The sequence below is a fragment of the Oryza sativa genome, chromosome 1, assembly GCF_034140825.1.
Source record: "Oryza sativa Japonica Group chromosome 1, ASM3414082v1".
Classification (NCBI taxonomy): domain Eukaryota; kingdom Viridiplantae; phylum Streptophyta; class Magnoliopsida; order Poales; family Poaceae; genus Oryza; species Oryza sativa.
Genome location: NC_089035.1, coordinates 41,138,201 through 41,155,000, shown reverse-complemented (window position 1 = coordinate 41,155,000; position 16,800 = coordinate 41,138,201). Strand labels below are relative to the sequence as shown.

Here is a 16,800-nt window from a genome sequence, read left to right as displayed (position 1 = left end):
AAATTTGTACGACAATTGTTAGACGTGGGGTGTATAATCTGAATTAATAGAGGAAATTAGCAATTCAATTATGCTTCAACATTGCCGCTTACACGTTACTGTATTGGAAAGTACGACAATTGGTAGACGTGAGGTATAAACTGGGTTAATAGAGGAAATGACCAATTCAATTATGCTTCAACATTGTCGGCTTGCCGCTTACGAATAAATATATATTTTATTTCTTTTTCAAGTACACGATAGATGCATTATTTATTTTTCAAGTATATACAGCAGATGCACCCACACACATCAATACATACTCAACACCACACTCAAAACAACGGAAACAAAGAAACAAATTCCCTAGTCTTTCTAAATTTTTATTGAAAGCCCACTTAATATTTATAGCCACTAGAATTTGTACCTATCTATAATTCTATCACCATACCACCCATGCTTTTCATCTTTCATCTTCATTTAGAAAATAGCTATACGTCCGACTCAAATGTGCGACGGTCAAAGGCGGTGGACATGGTATGGTCGGACATGGGTCGTACAAATCCATCATATGCATAGCAGTGCTCCTTCATTTAATATAATGTAGAGTTATATACAGGCCAATTTACCCCCAAAGTTTAAGGAGATTAGGACATTTCGATTATACTCCAACTCAATTCTCGAGTAACTTAGGTTCATAAACAACTTATGTGAATAACATTTATACCTTCCGTTACAAAATAAAAGACGAAACTGCTTCTTACTCGTTCGAATCATTCCAAAATAGTTTGTTACTATTCCAAGGAGGAATCTGAAAAACGAAGTAAAGAGAAGAGGGAGGCGCTATTTAATTTCATGCATATATACAATATTATGAAACATCGAACGGAATAGTTGTCCTAAATATGGAGGGAGTACACGATTTGTCAATTCAAAATTTTGCCAATATTAGCCCCATCGCAGTGCTTTAAATGCAAACATTCACAAAAATATTTTTCAAACAACAAATGTCATTAACCATGACATTTTCAAACAAGTTATATAGAGAGGCATATCATCAGCTGCATGCAGCAAATTAAGTGGCTGTCACTACCACACAGCTCTTTGATGCTCAATTAAATTAACAACCATAATGTATATAAATAGTCAACGATTACGCGCTGCTTAGCCTTTGACCATGGCCGTCAAATCCAGGAGGCGATCAGAAGATCACCTCGTCCACGAGTCGCTCGAACTCGGCCATGGCGGCGGCGGGGAGGCCGAGCAGCACGCGGACGCCACCGCCCTCGCCGGCGCACGACAGGAACAGCGCCACCTCCCTCTCCGGCAGCGCTGCGGGGCCGTACGCCGCGGGCGGGCCCCACCCAAAGTCGGCGGCGCGGAACGGCAGCCGCGACCACGCCGTGATCAGCAGCGTCGACGCCAGCGACGGCCGCGCCCGCGTCGCCTCGAAGTAGTCCACCGCGGAGCGCATGTACGCGTCCGTCACCGCCTCCGCGGCGCCGCGCACCAGCCGCACGGCGCGCGCGGGCGACAGCTCGCCGGCGGCGCACGCGGCGCTGGTCAGCACGATGGCGTTGCCGAAGTACCCCGCCGGGAGCGGCGGCGCGGTGAACCGCGGCCGCCCGTCCACGGCGAAGAGGAGCTTGCTCCGCCGCGCGCGCCCCATCCCCAGCGCCGCCGTGCGCGCGCTCCACACGAACCCGGCGAGCGCCTCGAACGTCGTGGGCGCGCGCCCGCCGACGCCGCCGACGCCGCCGCCGTCGCCCGCGGCGAGCGCCTTGACGCGGGCGATGGACTCGGGCGTGAACCGGAACGACCTGTGCAGGAGCGGCGGCTCGGCGCCGTCCTGCGCCGGCGAGCCGCCGCCATCGCCGTCGTCGATCTGCGCGAACTCGTGGTGCGGGAACGCGACCCGCGGCGGGTCGCGCGCGCGGAGCACGGCGCGGTCGAGCGCCGGCGGGACGGAGAGCGGCACGCCCCTCGCCGTCTCGCCCCACGAGTTGACGAACTGCATGGCGCCGACGCCGTCGAACATGCAGTGGTTGATGGCGAGGCCCAGCACGAACCCGCCGCACTTGAACTTGGTCACCTACTCCATCGCCATTAACAAGAACTCGTAGATGATTATGAGCAACAAACGCAACGATTAAGGGTGTGTTTAGTTCTTTAGACGTAAAGTTTTCGAAGTATACGGATACACATTTGAAGTGTTAAATGTAGACTAATAACAAAACAAATTACATATTCCGATTGTAAATTGCGAGACGAATTTATTAAGCTTAATTAATTCATCGTTACCAAATGTTTACTGTAGTATCACATTGCCAAATCATGACGTAATTAGGCTTAAAAAGTTCGTCTCGCAATTTACATGCAAACTATACAATTTGTTTTTTTTCTCAAATCTAATATCTCATGCATATGTTCAAACATTTGATATAACGTTTTTGCAAAAAAAAAATTTGGAATCTAAATAAGGCCTAAATGGATAATCGCATGAGAGTTCATGTACGTGCCTGAGCTGCGAGGAGGGGCATCTCGAGGACGTTCTTGGCGCCGGGGACGCTGTAGACGAGCTCGCCGAGGACGGCGGGGTCGGGGCGGGTGATGTCGCCGAGGTCGGCCATGGCGGCGTCGGCCACGGCGTCGACGAACACGGCGCCCTCGCCGGTGCAGTCCACGATAAGCTTCCCGTCGTCGGTGAGCGCCAGGCGGCCGGCGAGAGGGTAGTAGTGGACAAGGACCCTGGACAGCGACTCCCTCAGTGCGTCGCCGGCGCCGCCGCCGCCGCCGCCGCCGGCGGCCGCCGCGAAGCAGTAGACGGTCTGCACGATGACGGCGATGTTCTGGTCGAGGTTGGAGAGGTAGTAGAGCCCACCCTTCGTCTCCGCCGCCGGCGCCACCAGCGTCGGCACCCCTCGCTTCACTCCAAGCTCCACGGCGGCGGCGGCGGCGGCTTCTTGCCCCTGCAATCACCACACCACCATGATCATTGCAACATCGATCGATCGCCATATATATCAAAAAAAATGTTATCAGAATTCGATGAACAGATGGATGAACACGGATGCAAATGCACCACCATTGTTGGATTGATCGATCGGATCAGCGACGAACACCGGTGAGTGTGTGTGATCTTGGCACCAGATGAATGTATAAGAAGAGGAAGAGAAGGGGAGGGTGATGAGGTTTCATTTCAAGCCTACCATTGTCGATTTGGTCATCTCCTCTCTCCGGCGTGTGTGCAAGCAAAGCTAGGGTTGGTTGGGACATTTGGATGGAGTGAGCTGCATAGCCATTGATCCTGAGCAGAAACGCTATCTGCGTGCACGTTGCTTTTGTTTCTCCGAGTAGGTAGGAATCAAGAGGAGCTCGTCCAATGCAATGTTGTATCGTATTCCTCCGGATAAATATTTGTAGCAAATAACAGATATGACAAGAACGCAGGACAGGGATGCTGCTGTGTTTTTGTCCAGGGATCTTGCAAGTATACATATACTCCCTCCGTATTTTAATGTATGACACCGTTGACTTTTTAACCAACGTTTGACCACTCGTCTTATTCAAAAATTTTATACAAATATAAAAATACTTATGTCATACTTAAAGAACATTTGATGATAAATCAAATCTCAATAAAATAAATTATAATTTATTTAATTATAATTATGTAATACTTATGATTTATTTAATTATAAAATACTTATGTCATGCTTAAAAAAATTATGTAATTATAATTTATTTTATTGAGATTTGATTTATCATCAAATGTTCTTTAAGCATGACATAAGTATTTTTATATTTGTATAAAATTTTTGAATAAGACGAAAGGTCAAACGTTGGTCAAAAAGTCAACGGCGTCATACATTAAAATACGGAGGGAGTACTTTACAGCAAATTGAATGGAATACTACGACCTCTATATGAAAATATAGTTATTTTTAACACAATCATTTATCTTAAAATGGAACTATTTTTCACATACATCTACTCTCAAGCCTCAACCAATCACTACCATTATCCATTTAATTTTTTTTCACTTATTGTCTCTCCTCAACAAATCATAAACTTCATCAAATCATTCTCACATATTTCCTTAATACCCTGCCCACCTCAAAAACGATTATACATTCTAAGACGAGGAAAGTAGATCTTTAGCGAACTGGATGGATTAGATCACCTAACATGGTATTCTAGATTCAAGGACAGCAAAAATTCCAGTTTAATCAGACAAGAAATGTTTCATGGATCATCAGGGAAAGGAGCAGATTTTACTTCACCATCAACAATAACATATGGCATTCCATATTAATCACTGGATCACATTGCAATTAAGAGATTTTACCACATAAAATCAGCTCATACTCACAGATGGCACTTATTAATTCGGAACCATAAACTGCAGCACAGCACCTCGATACAGATGCCCCTTTGCTCCAGAGCCCATGTTGGTTCCTGAAATGACCGATATCATTTCCTCAACAAATCCTCCTGAACATCCTGGCAAGGTGGGCAGATGAGAGTTGACACAAGAACCAAAAATTCCAAATTCACTGTTTTACATGGATAAATGGAAGGAACAGGCAAAGAATTATTCTGCATATTACAGTCAGGCTAGCTACCTAAGCAAAGTTATAACAGCACAGCTATTGTACATGACCAGCAACTAGACTACAAGTCACACCAAAGTCAAGCACAACAACTAGGTGTGTGTGGCTATCAAATTGTTAACAACCTTGTACTACCCCCAGGTCACCAGTTCATTGTTGCGGTGCCCTCATTGTACAGACCCAACACAGCCCAAACGGCAATGTTGGGCTAGAAAGTCCTGCATCCATAACACTAACACAAGCGACCATCACATGTGGTCCGCTGAATTACTTCTCGTCACCATCAGCATCTTCCTTTGAATTTTCCTCCTTAGCATTTTTGTCTTTGTCATCTTCAGCATTGTCTTCCTCACCTTCCTCATCATCAGACATACTATTTATTACTTCCTCAATAATGTGTTTCACCTCTGATTTCCTATCCATGAGGTCCATCTTAAAATGAGTACCTACAGTGAAAATAATAGCAACCTATGTCAGTACATTCATATAGATAAGGAATTTCTGTAAAGTAACATTATATTTCAACTTTATCCAAATGTACAATGGAAATTAACAAAGAAGAAAACAAGTGAGTACCTAATTGCCGAAGAATATCTGCCAATGTCGCCTACAAGATAATATAAACAACAGTAAGCATACAAAGCTGGCCAAAAAAATTGTGCAGATCATAACCATTTGCTTACCGTATTGAAGTCAACTTCCTTCAATATGTCACTAACAACAGCATGCAGCTCTTCAGTGGTTGGGGCTGCCCCAGCCTCTGTGCTGCCTTTTCCTTTTCCTGTAGAGCAAGAGATGGTGTGTGACTATGCTTGACAATATAGGAAAATCGATTACAAACTAAATGAGCATATACACTCATGTCTTGCATGTCAGCCAAATGTTCACAAGTTCTACAAAAATTAGTTACATAGATTACAATGGCATGTCCAGCCACAAACAGGCAATACTGGATTAAATCTATGTCTAAGAACAGAACACAAATTTGGATATGAACAGTGTCAGTGCTATGCCTATCATATCAATGTTGTTAATTTTTTCAGAGTTTTTATAACCATTTGACTGATATTTGATGAGTGAGAAGCAAACGGGGGCACATGCACAAGTTGTAAAATTCCAACTCCCTACAATCTAATAGTTATAGTTGGGTATTTTTTTCAAAAACATCTAAAATGTACTCTTGAAAATCAAAATAAATCCTCCAGCAGAAATTATTTGGACAAAACAACTGAGTACAATTTGTACGGCTGTACCTTTATTTTTATTGGTTGTCTTGGCAGCATCCTTCTTGCGTGCCTTATTGTTCAATGCACCAGAATTATTGTTCTGGCCATCTTTTCCTTCATCCTTTTTGGATTTAGAAGCCTTCTTGGTGGTTTTATCTACAGTAACATCACTCTCCTTTGAACTCTTTGAGACTTTTTTGACAACCTTTTTGCTTTCTAACTCAACTTCTGGCTCATCATCTTCTTCAGTGTCTTGAGAAGGCTTAGACACACCTTTTGCAGGTCTTGTAGAAGCCTTCTTGGCAGTCGCATCCTTTTCTTTTGCCTTTTTTGTTTGTTTATCATCTGTTGCCTTTTTCTTTGCTGGAGGCTCATCAGGTTCTTCATCACTCCCAGCATTATCTTTTGCTTCAGAATCCTCATCATCTTCCTCACCCATTGATGCATCCTCAGAATCAGCAGGACCCTCATCGTCTTCATCGTCATTCTCTTTAGCAGCTTCAGTTGATTGCTTTCGACTCTTTCTCCTTTTCTGTTTATAAAGACAAACATCAGGAGTCAGTACAAATTAACCACTACAATAAAGAGGATGGCTTCGAGAGGCTAGCTTTGGCTGATAATTAAATATTACTAAATATATTAATAACTCTTAAAACTAAAGCTAACATCTAGTCAATATAATGTTAAAATGTTAGTAGTGGTGGTGTCCACTCCCACACTACCCCTACCACCTTTCAATGAGTCGTCTCCCGTTTCACTATTGGCTCTCCCCAAATTTCAAAAAATCACCTACTTGTTTAATAAGGAAAATCGTATTATTACTTGGACTAAATGAGTGTTTATTAATTGATTTAATAAGGTAGAAACTCAATTTGTTTTCTGTTGCAGTATATGTACACAGTAGAGTATAGAAACTCAATTTGATTTTATAAATGCTTATCAATTTGATTTAATAAGATGAGAATATATGTAGACAGCAGAGTATAGAATATTAGACACCTAGCTGAAAAACAAAATGAAAGCACACAATAAGTGTTTGGCTATAGTACAAAAATTGCTGTGTAAAGATAGTGAAAAATGAAATTCCTTAGTCTTGACTAATAATAATAATATTTATTTTTTTCTTCCAAGTATGCATATTTTGTTTCACATTTCATAAAACAATCAACAGGATGATTTAATCCTATGGTCCAAAGAAATGATAGTGACCTCAGCTCCCTATCTGCCTATGGTCCAAAGCATATTGGAAGTGTGGCTTAAAAAACAGACTGAACCAGCAGTTGACTGGAATAAAACAAACAGCAAATTCTGTCCTCATGATTCCCATCAGAAGATGTATCATGCAACCAGAGCAATTGCACACAAAACCAGGAAGCTTTATTGTATACAAATATGTAGACGAGCCACATGGAATTGCATAATCAAGTTGGCCACAAATGACAAAACCCATGTTGCACAAGCAAAGGGAGGCTTAGGTTTGATGGAAACCTCAACTTTGACCATTTCACCACACAAACTACTGTTCTCAAACCGCTCTCATTATCTCCCCCAACTCCTACATATTCCTTACCAAACCCACCATGACCTACTGTTTTCCACAGCAAAGAATAATTGCATAAATCCTGCAAATGATATTCATGACTTCATCGTCTACCAGGCCCAGATAAATGATCTTCATGACTTCATCGTCTACCATGAAAATCAGCTTTATGTGACAGTTCAACAGCAACTCTACTTTGTTAGTGTTAAATATCACTGAATAACATTCTATAGACTAAGATCACATGTATGTTATGTGAGATTAGGCTCTTAAGTCCCTAGCTTAAGACATAAAGTCTACCCTGGATTTTAGGCCCCTTTTTTACCTTAGTTCCATATATTTTTTGTACGTATCAGAGATTCATTGATTATTCAGCTTTGGCATAAACTTTTCCAATTTTAGTACTTCTGCTAATAACATTTCAGAATAATAACCAGATGGTTTAATTACAACACATGTCAAATTCTGGATGGTTCATAACAGTAACCACAAATGAATAGCCAAACATAAATAGAAACCCACTTTATTCTAACACACTAAGCAACTTAATGATGCACAGCACCAGACTTCAGCAGACACCAGAAGGCGAGACATGATATATGGTTTTTTTTTCTTGGCAAACCCGTAGGTGGAAAATAATACAACATTTTCAAGCCACTTGGCACCAAGGGATGTTACCTTCCCATCAGAAGCGCCTTCAGCAGTCGCCTGGCCATTTCCTTTAGATCTCCTTCCACGTTTCTTCCCTTTCTGCAAGGGCAATGAAAATTAGCAATACTTCAACCTAGAAAAGAAGACTCAGCATTGATTAGATTATGTACCTTATCATCAGTGAGAACAACATCTCTAGTGATGCAAGGGGACTCCAAAAATTCCAGTAATTTGGCAGAGACTTCCTCCTGAAGTACAACAAAACACATGGGTATTGCTACAGGATTTATTACATGGACCATAAAACGAAATGAAGCTCAGCCAACTAACCTTCTTTGTGGCTGCTCTGGAAACATGTATATCAAGGATTTCACAAAAATCCAGCAACTTCTCCTTGTTAAATTTGTCAAGCTTTTCCTTTATCCTGGTCCTTTGTTTTTCCTGAGAAAGATTTCAGGCAGACATACCAAAAAATAAAGCTCAGCATGTATAAAAATAAAATTGTTTCACATAGCATTACATCAACTCAAAAACACACCTGATTGTCAGTCCAAACAAAACCAGAAAATTGGGATATGTTTCTCTTCAAGAAATGGACCTGCAGAGAATTGAACACATTTAAAAAAGAAGATGAGCAAATTACATTAAAGCTAAACAAGGTGTGCAGTAACCTTACATTTGATTTTCTTCCATACATTAAAACATGAAGACTTTGCAGGTTCTCGTCTGCCTTTCTTTTTGATAGTTTGAATTGAACTGATAAGAAAACAAGGCAAACAAATGATTAAACAAAAATTGTAGAGTAGCATGCAGCTAGTCCCCAAAAAACATGATGGGAAATAAAACATTAAGCTACTCTAACAGGCAACAAAAGCTATTATTTACTCCATCAAAAGGAGTTGGTGGTTGTGAGGATGTGCTATACACCCATCACATTGAGTTAAAAAGTTGTTTGTGGGATATTTTCTATAAGCAAGTTGCTAAGTGGGAATTATGAGTGCAGTTTTATAGATTTGGGCTAGTTGTTTCTGCATTATCCTGTGTTTGGAGCTTATAGTACATTTATCTAAAGATCCATGGTGGTACAAACTTTTCTAGCATCACTAAACAAATAGAGCAACCTCAAGAATGTAACAGCTGAAAATATATTAAGGCTGCACAAAACAAGAAGAGCAATTAGCACATGATTTAATTAAGTATTAGCTATCATAAATTTGAAAATTGAATTTATTTGATTCTCTTAAGAAACTTTTATATAAAAAGTTTTTGCATGAAATTCACCATTTAGCAGTTTGGAAAGCATGCTCACAACCCAGCCGTTAAGTTATTTAGAACACAGCCTAAGTTCCATTAAGCTGCACAAACTGGTCGAAAAAGTTGGATATAGAAACATATGATCTATGGATAGATATTTCCAATCCAGGAACATGTATTTCAATAAACAGAGCCAGCAAATATGTGAAAGGGAATCAATTGAGCAGATTTAGCATTAGCTTGCTTAAGGCTCTGGCCAGATATGCTAAATTGCACAGGGGCAAAATAACACAATGATAGACCAAATTGAGCTAAAGGTAACTGTTTAAACTCGTCAATGAGCTATAGATGACCTTGTGGCCCCTGTACTTCTATACAAGTTAAGCCGTTCTTCTATTCTTCTAGTGTACATTTTATACTGAAAATTTCTTCAATAATAAGACTACATGCTCCATGGAAACTTGTGATTTCAGCTAATTAGTTGTTAGGCACACTTGTTTGTGCCTCTATTTTTATAGCATCCAAAGCACAAAGTAAATCTAAATGACCTGGCACCAAGCATTTCAAATCAACTGGACATATAAGCAGATAAATAGGTAAAAAAAACAGGAGAACAATATCACTCTTTCAAAAATAGTCGATCCTTTCGCGAATCCGTAATAAAACCCCCACAGCTGCTGCTTTAAATCTAAAAAAATACCAGAGAGATACAGCTTTTGCGGTTTAAAGTTTCAAGGAACGGAACTTTCATACTAGCATAGCAGCACATCCCCGGGAGAAAGATCTCCGCACATTAACAACCAAACAGAGGCATAGCATCCCATCCCACTAGGCAAGTGTACATGTCTCGTGACTAATTTTTTATTTTTTTAAAAAAAAAAAGCAAATCAGGACAAGCTTTCAGTTCAAAAAATAAAAAAAAAGAAGTTTGAGGGGGAAGAAATTACTGTTGGGAATGTCCTTCAGCTTCGATCCAGAGCCCTGCAACAGCCAAGAAAGCACCAAAAGAGAGGTCAGAAACGAAGCAGCAAGGGTTCCAAGCCTCGAGCGTGAACCAAAAGCGTGGAGGAAGAAGAGTAAGCATACATCGCTAAAAACGGCTATTTTTAGCACTAGTAGTACTAGGACACGAAAAAAAAAAGGAAAATAAATTCCAGCTTTGCGACGGGGCAAAAGCAACAGAACCGAGGCAACGCCATCCCCCGAGAGAACAGATCAGGGCAAGGCGAGGTGACCTGGAGAATGGCGGGGGACTTCTTGGCGGGGGTGACGCGGGGGGCGAGCTCGGAGTAGCGCTCGACGGTCTTCCTCTCCCTGGAGGGCCTCTCGATGGTGGGGGTGGCGGGCGGGGGCTTCTCCTTCTCCTTCTCCGCCTCCCCCTTCTTCCGCCGCCCGCGCTTCCGCCCCCCCGACTGCGGCTCCTCCCCCTCCCCCTCCTTCTCCGCCTTCGCCTCCTCCTTGGGCGGCGGGGGGTCGACGCCGGCGGGCGGGGAGTCGGGCTTGGCGTCGGAGGCCATGGGCGCGCGGGGGGAGCTAAGCTAGGGTTTTAGGGGGGGGAAATTTTTGGGAGGAGAGTGTGGAGTGGGAGGGTGCGCGTGAAATTCCGGGGCGGTCTACTCGGCGCAAACGCTATTAATGGGGGTGGTGACGAGACGAGACGATACGAGAGCTGAGCTGATCGGGTCGGTCGTGTGGGGATTGGGGGCGGAGGCGGAGTGGATTGGCACGCGCGCTGCGCGCACCGTGTTTCCTTCTAGGTGGTTTGACACTTTTGCCCTTACCATTTGTTTCGACCCTATTTTAGGATGCCTTATCTATTAGTAGGACTAGCGATATGATTAATTGAATATTAGTTATAATAGATTTTTAAAATAGATTAATATGGTTTTTGAAAAAACATTTTTTCTACATTACTATCTCCATTTCATATTATAAGACTTTGCATTTTCCCATATATGTATAGATTCATTAATATATATATATATATATATGAATGTAGGCAATGCTAGAAAGTCTTATAATATAAAACGGAGCAATTACTTTTTAACACAAGTGTGCACGTGAAATTCAAGAGAGTATGACCAGCAACAACCGGCCTGGTCGGTTGCGTTGTGTAATTGAAACTATGCTTTCTTCTAATGTACCGATGTGTAATTATTTTGCGTGTTTGAAGAAAAAAACAATAGAGTAGAAGTTAAGAAGAAGTGGTAAAGAATACACCCTTAATAAGGCATCCATTGATTTATAGAGAAACAGATTTTTTGTTTCTAGGATTATTTTTGCTATATGACCCTCTAAAGCAAGGAATCGAACACTATTGAATCCTATTATAAGGAATTTCTCAGTCCATGCAAGTTTAGCCTTTTAGAACAAAGGATTAAAAACTATTGAAAGTTAACTATGAATCTATCTCTCTCATTCAATCCTGACGTGTATTAGTCAAATAAAATGATTATTCATGTATTTTTACCATCCTCTGTTTTACACTTAAAATCATGTCATAATCATTATTTTTTCATATTCTTTCATTTTCTTAATCATGCGTTTCAAATGAGCCCCAAGTGTTCATTACTTCTATTCTTCAACTTCAAGAATGGATAATGCTCTCGTATTCGATTTCTTATTTTTGGCTGGATATGAAAATAAATATGAATAACTGGGATTTGAAAACTCATATGGACCTTTTTAATACAAATAAAGATCTCATACTAATGGATATAAATAAAAAAAATAAATATTTCTCGGAACATGATAAATACCCAAACTTATAATAGAAAAGAATACAACAATACAATGATCGTACAAAATGTACACTATACTTACTCCCTCCATAAAACAACAACCTTAGAAATTTGGATAACCTTTTTTTGTCCAAATTTGTCTGATCGGAGCATTAATTTGGGCTAAATAGTCCAGGTTAGCTAGCAGGGCAAAATGGTAAAAGCACTAGCACGGGACCACGGAAGCGCAGTGCAAAGTGTACGCTCGCCCGCTGGCCAAAATGGCGACCACACGAGCGCGGCCCGGGCGGCGTTTCAAAATTTTCGGCACCAAAAGTTTTTCGGATCGGGCGGGGGTGGCGGCGTCCTCCCCCCTACCGACGCCGCGCGCTACTACCTTCGATCCCGCCCGCGGCGCCACCGAAAATTTTCCGCAGCGCGCGCGACCGCCCCCCGCGCGCCCGGCGGCGATTGATTTGGTGACTGGAGGAGGAGTTCTCCTGCTACTGTTTTGGTTGGGCCTCGTCTCAATCCTTCCTTTGCTTGTCTGATGGGTAGGGCTTAAAAAGTGTTTGGGCCTGACGAGGGAGTGATCCTGGCACGTATTTCCTTTCCTTTCCCGTTTGCACATCGAGCCTTATGTCCTGGGTATGGAAAAGTCCAATTTTGACTTTATTAAGGTAGAATCTCAATTCGTATTTCTCAATCGAAATGACTCATGACGAAATGTCCATGTGACAGGAGTCATCAAAATTACTAAAATATACCCCCTCCGTTTCTAAATATTTGACACCGTTAATTTTTTTAAATATATTTGACCGTTCATCTTATTAAAAAAAATTTAAGTAATTATTAATTATTTTCCTATCATTCGATTCATTGTTATATATATAGTTTTACATGTTTCATAACAAGACGAACGGTCAAACATGTGCTAAAAAGTTAACATTATCAAATTTTTATAAACAGAGAGAGTATGTGGGACCCACATCTAACTGACTATTGTCATTTACTCCCCTCTCCACGCCCCCTAACCCCCTCTCGATGACCAGATCAGCGACCACCCCATGGTGATGCACTCGTCACGCTCTAGCGGAAGAGATCCAACCCAGCATGCTCAGCAACTAGGAGCCCAACCTCTAGTACATCTTTGAACTGAAAATATTTAAGGGTTAAGATGAGTGGTGCAAAATATTTAAGGGTTGAGATGAGTGGTGCACTTGTAGCAGGTAGTTGCGAGGTAGGGATGATGCCACAACATTGCGTGGGACTAGTGAGATTGGAAAGGAGGTGGAGACAGCAGATCCTAACGAAACGATCCGGGTGCCACGTTTGGAGGCAATAGTAGGATGACAACAAATGAGAGTTACAATTACTGACTGCGTGAGATGCTTCAATATTGCACAACAGCACCGGAGGTATATTACAAAGAAATCAAGGTGTGTTCGTTTTTCGCTTTTCCCAACCTCTAGTACCTCGTCCCCCCTCCCCCGCGCACGTTTATCACCTTTTTTCTAAAATTTTATAAAAAAATATTTTAAAAATATATATTAATCTATTAAAAAAAATTTAAAAAATAATCAATCACGCGCTAAATGATCGAACCGCAGGATCCTACACAAGCGGCCGAGATGGAATGGCATCCATCACCCAAGAGTCCAAGACCACTTTATAATAACCCCGAAGCCGCCATCCCACAGCTTTCCTAGGGTTAATCCTCCCGCGCCGCCACTTCCTCCCTCCAATCCCGCGCGCCGCCGCGATGGTACGAACTCCGGCGAGCTCCTCCACCCCGTCTCAGGCGGAAGCATACGCCGTGCCATCCCGACCGACTGACCCCGTCCGTGCTGTCGCAGGCCCCGAAGAGAGGCGCGAAGGCGCCGGTGCCGGCGAGGAAGAAGGCGGCGGCGGCGGCGGTGAACCCGCTGTTCGAGAAGCGGCCGAAGCAGTTCGGGATCGGCGGCGCGCTCCCGCCGAGGAAGGACTTGCACCGCTTCGTCAGATGGCCCAAGGCGGTGCGGATCCAGCGCCAGCGCCGCGTCCTCAAGCAGCGCCTCAAGGTTCCACCCGCGCTCAACCAGTTCACCCGCACCCTCGACAAGAACCTCGGTTCGTGTGGTGACGCTACTTTTGCTAGCTGAATCCGTCCAATTGTTCGCATCTGTGGTAGTGGCACCGTTGATTCTGTTGTTTGTACACCTAGATGTTGCTAGCTACTACTAGGCCAGTTCGTTAGGCTGAAGATCATACATGTTTTAACTAGTTTTCTAAGGGTAATTGATTGTTATACTTGTAATTTGTTCATTGGAGAAGCTGAAGGGCCTGGTCAATCTGCCAGCTAGTTTCTATGGTTTCCAATTGATGTGTGATAAGCTGATCATATGGTCATTCACTCATTCCATCAACTAGATTAGGTGTTTTTTATGAATGTGCTGAATTTATCGGCAATGTGCCAATGTTTATGTCTTATACTTGATCTGCCACACCCGTACACTGAAGTTGATAGGGTAGCTGAAGGCCTGTGAGTGATGACTCGCTTGCCTCCATTTTTCAACAAATACTGTGTTGATCATGTTGTCTGACTTGCATGCTTTCGTCGGATAACAATGTTGCCGTGATAGCCGAACTGCCACCTTTTTGAGTAACTTTATACTGGAATCCTTAATGGAACAATGCATATTCCCTTTCAATAACTGTATGATTCATTTTTTTTTTTGAGTTTATGTTTTCTCTACTATTGACGGATAGAATTGGTGATAAAGCTTGTATGTATTCTTCAATGGTTTTTACAACTCATGCACCTGTGTATTTTGACATGACTGTTTGCAAGCTAAGGTTTTATTTGTACTGCAGCAACTAATCTATTCAAGATGCTGTTGAAGTACCGCCCTGAAGATAAGGCTGCCAGAAGGAAAGGCTTTTGAAAAGAGCGCAAGCAGAGGCTGAAGGGAAGACTGTTGAAGCCAAGAAACCAATTGTTGTGAAGTATGGTCTTGACCATGTGACCTATTTGATTGAACAGGTGTGTTCTTATTGTGCTCTGGCTACTACTATTTCATGTCATCTATGTGTTAATTTTACTCTACTTAATGTTCTATATTTCTATATGTGCCAATTAATCAAGTGCTGCTATTCTCTTACCTGCAGAGCAAGGCACAGCTTGTGGTCATTGCTCATGATGTCGACCCCATTGAACTCGTCGTTTGGCTCCCAGCCTTGTGCAGGAAGATGGAAATCCCTTATTGCATTGTGAAGGGAAAGGCTCGTCTTGGATCGGTATGTCTAGTTATTTATTCTGCTCTTAGCAATCCATATTCCCCTTACCTCTGCACAGCTCCCTAATGTACAAACTGCAACTAAAAAAAATTCTATTTGACCAGATTGTGCACAAGAAGACAGCATCTGTCCTTTGTCTGACGACTGTGAAGAATGAAGACAAGTTGGAGTTCAGCAAAATCTTGGAGGCCATTAAGGTAAGTATCTAATGAGCTTGTGCTCATCCAGTCTAACCAGTCCTTGTTGTTTGTTGCATATGACTCTAAACCGACACTTCTAACTGACTCCCAGTCAAACTTCAACGACAAGTTCGATGAGGTCAGGAAGAAGTGGGGTGGTGGTATCATGGGCTCAAAGTCACAAGCCAAGACCAAAGCCAGGGAAAAGCTTCTAGCCAAGGAAGCTGCCCAGAGGATGACCTAAAGAACTAGCCTGAAATTTTGCGTTGTGGTTGTTACTAGGAACACATTGTGATCTTATAACTTCGGTCTGCAATGTAGTATGCTTATAGTTATTATGTGGATGTGGACCTTGAGTGTACTTTAAATTAAAATTAATACCTATTCCTGTTGCAACTATTATGTGGAGTTTACAGCAGAATTAGAAATGAATTCACTATTGGTGTTGGGTGTGGGCTAAACTGTCCCATGTGTTCACTACTAACCCTGTCGGAATATAAGGTTATTTTAGCTATACATCTACTCAAAAAAGAAAAAAATGCTACATTTTTTATTTGGACTTTAAAAAAGGTGGCATTTTTGGCTTGATCGTTGTAGTTGATATATTTTCTTTCCACTTTGGCGAGTATTATCTACTGTCTTGCACTGTTCCGACTGCACGACATTGTAGCACCAGACTCAAATCACGGCTTGTCGATCTGGCTTGGCAGCCTATTGGAATTAGGAATAGAGAAGCCCCGGTGGCTGGATAAGTCTGCAAAAATGCCTCTACGGATGTACAAATGTTGCACAGATAAATAAAAGGAACCGGTGGTTTTTATTCTCCAAAATCAAAAGAATCAACACATTACAAGCGAGAAAGCAGAAACCATGAAACTCACTACAAAAGAACCATGAAGCATCATATAACTAATAGAAACATACAAAGTTGCTTTAAGATATATTCTAATAGAATACACACCTAAATCTAAAAGTCTTCTAAAGAAGACGGCAACTAGAAGTGGCCTATTTCTAAAGAGGGCACAATTATGATAAACTTGAAGAACCCTGCTTAGGCACACTTTGTTTAGGCTAGGGCTGACATCCTTCCTGTTGGAATTCTGTTGACGTTGTTACCATCAGGGAGCCCCATCGCATATTTCACAATTGCTACAGTCCTAAGGAATGGTGCTGCAATCCACATCAATATGAAGAAGGGCTGCATGACTACAATTATGGACAGTGGCACTAACAATTCGTATTCCTTGAGAGCAGTAACCATGCCAAAAATGTAGAGAAGCACCGTCGTAGCCATGTACAAGGTCTGCAAAGAAATAACAGGCAAAGTGAGTGACTGACTATTCACTAGGATTCCAAGATAAG

The 16,800-nt window shown here is 42.2% G+C and overlaps 2 protein-coding genes and 1 pseudogene across 3 annotated transcripts; 1 reads left to right on the top strand and 2 right to left on the bottom strand.

The window, feature by feature from the left end:
* Positions 1-971: 971 nt before the first annotated feature.
* LOC9266238 (omega-hydroxypalmitate O-feruloyl transferase) lies at positions 972-3,316 on the bottom strand. 2 transcript variants are annotated; one of them, XM_015779378.3, is made up of 3 exons: positions 3,189-3,316; positions 2,499-2,948; positions 972-2,071 (listed from the first exon to the last, which is right to left on the bottom strand). In XM_015779378.3, exons 1-3 carry the CDS (start codon positions 3,204-3,206, stop codon positions 1,181-1,183), a joined length of 1,359 nt encoding a protein of 452 aa, XP_015634864.1. In that variant the 5' UTR covers positions 3,207-3,316; the 3' UTR covers positions 972-1,180. The 2 variants fall into 2 exon arrangements, with proteins under 2 accessions (XP_015634864.1, XP_015634870.1); XM_015779384.3 differs by having other exon boundaries at positions 3,065-3,196.
* Positions 3,317-4,505: 1,189 nt separating this feature from the next.
* On the bottom strand, positions 4,506-10,868 carry LOC4327229 (DEK domain-containing chromatin-associated protein 1). The gene is made up of 11 exons (XM_015766472.3): positions 10,499-10,868; positions 10,211-10,244; positions 8,686-8,765; positions 8,548-8,607; positions 8,340-8,450; positions 8,180-8,257; positions 8,037-8,108; positions 5,846-6,350; positions 5,276-5,373; positions 5,169-5,199; positions 4,506-5,038 (listed from the first exon to the last, which is right to left on the bottom strand). The coding sequence occupies exons 1-11, from the start codon at positions 10,778-10,780 to the stop codon at positions 4,860-4,862; spliced, it is 1,530 nt and encodes a 509-aa protein (XP_015621958.1). The 5' UTR covers positions 10,781-10,868; the 3' UTR covers positions 4,506-4,859.
* Positions 10,869-13,690: 2,822 nt separating this feature from the next.
* LOC4327228 (large ribosomal subunit protein eL8y-like) lies at positions 13,691-15,899 on the top strand (annotated as a pseudogene).
* Positions 15,900-16,800: the final 901 nt, after the last annotated feature.